The sequence below is a fragment of the Ostrea edulis genome, chromosome 6 (assembly GCF_947568905.1).
Source record: "Ostrea edulis chromosome 6, xbOstEdul1.1, whole genome shotgun sequence".
Lineage (NCBI taxonomy): Eukaryota > Metazoa > Mollusca > Bivalvia > Ostreida > Ostreidae > Ostrea > Ostrea edulis.
The window spans coordinates 20,572,736-20,578,735 of record NC_079169.1 but is presented as its reverse complement, the minus strand read 5'-3'; the positions used below and the strand labels follow the sequence as shown (position 1 = coordinate 20,578,735).

The 6,000-nt window shown below is 31.6% G+C and overlaps 1 protein-coding gene across 1 annotated transcript in view; it reads right to left on the bottom strand.

Moving 5' to 3' along the window:
- The window catches only part of LOC125683665 (protein timeless homolog), a 59,518-nt gene that overhangs the window by 21,073 nt on the left and 32,445 nt on the right, over positions 1-6,000 (bottom strand). Inside the window, exons 20-23 of the mRNA XM_056142434.1 lie at positions 5,857-5,913; positions 3,205-3,274; positions 1,560-1,767; positions 1,222-1,364 (exon numbers count right to left, since the gene is read on the bottom strand). Coding sequence (XP_055998409.1) covers positions 1,222-1,364; positions 1,560-1,767; positions 3,205-3,274; positions 5,857-5,913 — 478 coding nt within the window. The remainder of the gene's footprint in view (positions 1-1,221; positions 1,365-1,559; positions 1,768-3,204; positions 3,275-5,856; positions 5,914-6,000) is intronic.

The following is a 6,000-nucleotide window of genomic DNA, read 5'->3' as shown; positions in this document are numbered from 1 at the left end:
ATGTCACTATTTCGATGTCGTCCTTTAGACCAGACAAATGTCACTATTTCGATGTCGTCCTTTAGACCAGACAAATGTCACTATTTTGATGTCTTCTTTAAATCAAACAAATGTCATAATTCTGACATCAGTAAAAGTATTTCCGTCCGATGACTGTATGCAATGAGACTTTTTAAAGTTTTGTGACATGATGCAAGTTATCTGTCACGTAAACCTTAAAATTCCCAATGCTAGTCATAGGAGTCATGACAGGGCATAATATCAGCATGTGTCTGTAAAAATTCTGAGTCCGACCTGTCTTTTCAACAAATAACGGACATCAATATAAGCTGTGCGTATTTTGACAACAGGAATAAATACTGAAGTCCTGTGACAATACCTCATTTAAGGTATTATTACTGAAGTCCTGTGACAATACCTCATCTAAGGTATTATTTACATTTTACAAACACAATTTCTGTCACTTCATCATTCCTCATTGTATGGCCAAGTAAAATTAATTAGTAGATTATCATTCAAACTTCACAAAAAAATGGGGCGGGTGGAAGGATTTTATTTTTTATTTTTTGCCATGGTATTCTTGACATCGAAAATGCCTTCTCTCATTGAGAAAAGGCTTTATAAATCATAATTACATGTGTATTTGGGTTTCTAAAAGGCAAAGTGAAACAAAGTATGTTTACGATACCGGACTGGACATAAAAATATCCGTAAATCGTAATTTTGAAAAATAAAAAAAATCGGGGCAGGGCGATTTTCGAGGGGCGGGCGGGAATGATAATCTACTAATTAATTTTACTTGGCCTAATGTTGCAACACTCTCCGATAAACCAAAGGGGCCAAGCCTGTTTGTCACCAAAAATCATATGCAACTATACAGAAAGAGAAGGTTACATCTCGAACTTCCCACTCACTTAAAAACTGCTAGAATCCTTAAATCGTACCATGAGGTCTAATTCTGTCCTCACTCATCATAAGGTATTGGTGTTACTCTATGTGTGTAAACCCTTTTATATCTTTAACATGATTACCCTTGATAAGACCCATTTTACATCTTTAACATGATTACCCTTGATAAGACCCATTTTATATCTTTAACATGATTACCCTTGATAAGACCCATTTTACATCTTTAACATGATTACCCTTGATAAGACCCATTTTACATCTTTAACATGATTACCCTTGATAAGACCCATTTTACATCTTTAACATGATTACCCTTGATAAGACCCATAACCATCCTGAATCTCTGAAGCTTCTCGGTGACTTTTCCAAAACAGCAGCTCCATGAACACTTTCTTATTTTTCTCAGCAACTTCCACAAAATGCCTCACAACAAAAGTAGCAAACTTAGCGATTTCCTTTAAAAAAAAGAAAAAAAAGAAATCATTGTTTCCCCTGTTCTTTTCGTAGTATATCAATTCTATTGTCTTCATCTATAAAAATAATTTCTGAAATGCAAGTGCTGACTATTAGTTTAACAAAATCAATAAACACATATATTTTCCACTTTCAGATTGCCTAGAGATTTCCGTTAAGCTTGGGTACTCTATCACCTGGTATCTCTTCGTTTTTGCTAGCGGAGACAGCAGGATTTTCTGGAACACCCTGAACAGTGATGCCTGGAACAGCATTCCCACAAAGCCCATGTCCACCCCAAGGCGGTGAAGCATCTTGACCACACAGTGATTTGTGTGGACAGAATTCTTCTGAAAGTCAGTCAGTAGCAGGACATAGGATTTAAGGATCTCTGCCTTACCAAATCTGTAAAGAAAGAGCTGTAGTCAGATTTTAATGTCCTTTGCCTTCATGTATCTTCAATCCTGTAAATTGCCTATCACATTGTAAATTGCTAGAAAGTTGATAAAGTACTTTTTAGAAATACATGTATATCAATGTGAATAAAATGTTCTACAATCATACTGAAAGTTCAGTTTGTCTGTTCAGTAACTGAAAATTCAGTTTGTCTGTTTAGTAAATGAAAGTTCAGCTTGTCTGTTTAGTAACTGAAAGTTCAGCTTGTATGTTTAGTAACTGAAAGTTCAGCAGATCTTTGTAGTAAATGAAAGTTCAGCTTGTCTGTTTAGTAACTGAAAGTTCAGCTTGTCTGTTTAGTAACTGAAAGTTCAGCTTGTTTGTTTAGTAACTGAAAGTTCAGCTTGTCTGTTTAGTAACTGAAAGTTCAGCTTGTCTGTTTAGTAACTGAAAGTTCAGCTTGTCTGTTTAGTAACTGAAAGTTCAGCTTGTCTGTTTAGTAAATGAAAGTTCAGCTTGTCTGTTTAGTAACTGAAAGTTTAGCTTGTCTGTTTAGTAACTGAAAGTTCAGCTTGTATGTTTAGTAACTGAAAGTTCAGCTTGTCTGTTTAGTAACTGATCTGTTTAGTAACTGAAAGTTCAGCTTGTCTGTTTAGTAACTGAAAGTTCAGCTTGTCTGTTTAGTAACTGAAAGTTCAGCTTGTCTGCTTAGTAACTGAGAGTTCAGCTTGTCTGTTTAGTAATTGAAAGTTCAGCTTGTCTGTTTAGTAACTGAAAGTTCAGATTGTCTGTTTAGTAACTGAGAGTTCAGCTTGTCTGTTTAGTAACTGAGAGTTCAGCTTGTCTGTTTTGTAAATGAAGATTCAGCTGATCTTTGTAGTAAATGAAAGTTCAGCTTGCATGTTTAGTAACTGAAAGTTCACCTTGTCTGTTTAGTAACTGAGAGTTCAGCTTGTCTGTTTAGTAACTGAAAGTTCAGCTTGTCTGTTTAGTAACTGAAAGTTCAGCTTGTCTGCTTAGTAACTGAAAGTTCAGCTTGTCTGTTTAGTAACTGAAAGTTCAGCTTGTCTGTTTAGTAACTGAAAGTTCAGCTTGTCTGTTCAGTAACTGAAAGTTCAGCTTGTCTGTTTAGTAACTGAAAGTTCAGCTTGTCTGTTTAGTAAATGAAAGTCCAGTTTGTCTGTTCAGTAATTGAAAGTTCAGCTTGTCTGTTCAGCAAACTCCCAAAATAAATACATGTACCATGTTTTCATCCTGTTGTTAAATAACAAAGCTCATTGACTTTGTGATTGTACCAGACCACTAAATCAATTCATCAGTGACTGAAAAAAGTAAGCATTGATTGACTCTCCATGATGTTAACTAAGAATGAAGCAATGGCTTTATAGATGTCCACAAAACTTGATGAAGATAAGGTACTGTCTCAACGAATGAACACTAGCTTACTTTGCTACAAACTCTTTGAAATTGAATTCCTGCTCCGAACACTCTACTGCAGTCATTTCTTCTTCTTCAACTAAACAACAACAAAAAAAACCATTCAAGATCCCGTCAGGAAGTTGTCATTCAAATGAAAATAGTTAACAAAACTTTTTAATATGTCATTACGATTATCCGATCACAAAAAGAGCTGTCTGAACAAGATTGCACAGGTCTTAACCAAAGTGAAGTTTTATGTGTGATATCTTACAGTATCAAATACTAAATGTAACAGTGTGTGATATCTTACAGTATCAAATACTAAATGTAACAGTGTGTGATATTTTACAGTGTCAAATACTAAATGTAACAGTGCGTGATATTTTTCAGTGTCAAATATGACAGTGTGTGATATTTTTAGTATTAAATGTAACTGTGTAATATTCTACAGTATCAAATGTAACTGTGTGTAATATTTTTAGCATTAAATGTAACAGTGTGTGATATTTTACAGTATTAAATATAACAGTGTGTGATATTATACAATATCAAATGTAACTGTGTGTAATATTTTACAGTATTAAATGTAACAGTGTGTGATATTATACAATATTATTAAATATAACAGTGTGTGATATTTTACAGTGTTAAATATGACAGTGTGTAATATTTTACAGTATCAAATGTAACAGTGTGTAATATTTTACAGTATTAAATATAACAGTGTGTGATATTTTAAAGTGTTAAACGTAACAGTGTGTGATATTTTTAGCATTAAATGTAACACAGTATTATTAAAATTTGACAGTGTGTGATATTTTACAGTTTTAATTATGACAGTGTGTGATATTTTACAGTGTTAAATATGACAGTGTGTGATATTCTACAGCATATAACTGTGTGATATTTTACAGTATTAATTGACAGTGTGTGATATTTTACAGTGTTAAATATGAGTGTGATATTTCACAGTATTAAATGTAACAGTGTGATATTTTACAGTATATGACAGTGTGTGTTATTTTACAGTATATGACAGTGTGTGTTATTTTACAGTATATGACAGTGTGTGATATTTTACAGTGTTAAATATGAGTGTGATATTTCACAGTATTAAATGTAACAGTGTGATATTTTACAGTATATGACAGTGTGTGTTATTTTACAGTATATGACAGTGTGTGATATTTTACAGTGTTAAATATGAGTGTGATATTTCACAGTATTAAATGTAACAGTGTGATATTTTACAGTATATGACAGTGTGTGATATTTTACAGTATATGACAGTGTGTGTTATTTTACAGTATATGACAGTGTGTGATATTTTACAGTATTAAATATGACAGTGTGATATTTTACAGTATTAAATGACAGTGTGTGATATTTTACTGTATTAAATGTGACAGTGTGTGATATTTTACAGTATATGACAGTGTGTGATATTTTACAGTGTTAAATATGACAGTGTGTGATATTTTACAGTATTAAATATGACAGTGTGATATTTTACAGTATTAAATGACAGTGTGTGATATTTTACAGTATTAAATGTGACAGTGTGTGATATTTTACAGTATTAAATGACAGTGATATTTTACAGTATATAACAGTGTGTGATATTTTACAGTATATGACTGTGTGATATTTAACAGTATTAAATGTAACAGTGTGTGATATTTTACTGTATTAAATGTGACAGTGTGTGATATTTTACAGTATATGACAGTGTGTGATATTTTACAGTATATGACAGTGTGTGATATTTTACAGTATTAAATGTGACAGTGTGTGATATTTTACAGTATTAAATGATAGTGATATTTTACAGTAGATAACAGTGTGTGATATTTTACAGTATATGACAGTGTGTGATATTTTACAGTATATGACAGTGTGTGATATTTTACAGTATATAACAGTGTGTGATATTTTACAGTATTAAATGACAGTGTGATATTTTACAGTATTAAATGTGACAGTGTGTGATATTTTACAGTATTAAATATGACAGTGATATTTTACAGTATATGACAGTGTGTGATATTTTACAGTATATGACAGTGTGTGATATTTTACAGTATTAAATGTAACAGTGTGTGATATTTTACAGTATTAAATATGACAGTGTGTGATATTTTACAGTATATGACAGTGTGTGTTATTTTACAGTATATGACAGTGTGTGATATTTTACAGTATTAATTGTAACAGTGTGTGATATTTTACAGTATTAAATATGACAGTGTGTGATATTTTACAGTATATAACAGTGTGTGATATTTTACAGTATTAAATGACAGTGTGATATTTTACAGTATTAAATGTGACAGTGTGTGATATTTTACAGTATTAAATATGACAGTGTGTGATATTTTACAGTATATGACAGTGTGTGATATTTTACAGTATTAAATGTAACAGTGTGTGATATTTTACAGTATTAAATATGACAGTGTGTGATATTTTACAGTATATGACAGTGTGTGTTATTTTACAGTATATGACAGTGTGTGATATTTTACAGTATTAATTGTAACAGTGTGTGATATTTTACAGTATTAAATATGACAGTGTGTGATATTTTACAGTATATGACAGTGTGTGATATTTTACAGTATATGACAGTGTGTGTTATTTTACAGTATTAAATGTAACATCTATATATTGTTGACTTACTTTCTTCACCCTCCAAATCTTCCTCTATCAAATCAGCTGTAGGCTCTGCTGGGGGTCCTGAAATCAAAAATAAAATTGCACAAAATTTCTTAACTGAGATTAAAAAAAAAACCCTCACAATTATTCTTTTGATTTATTGACAGT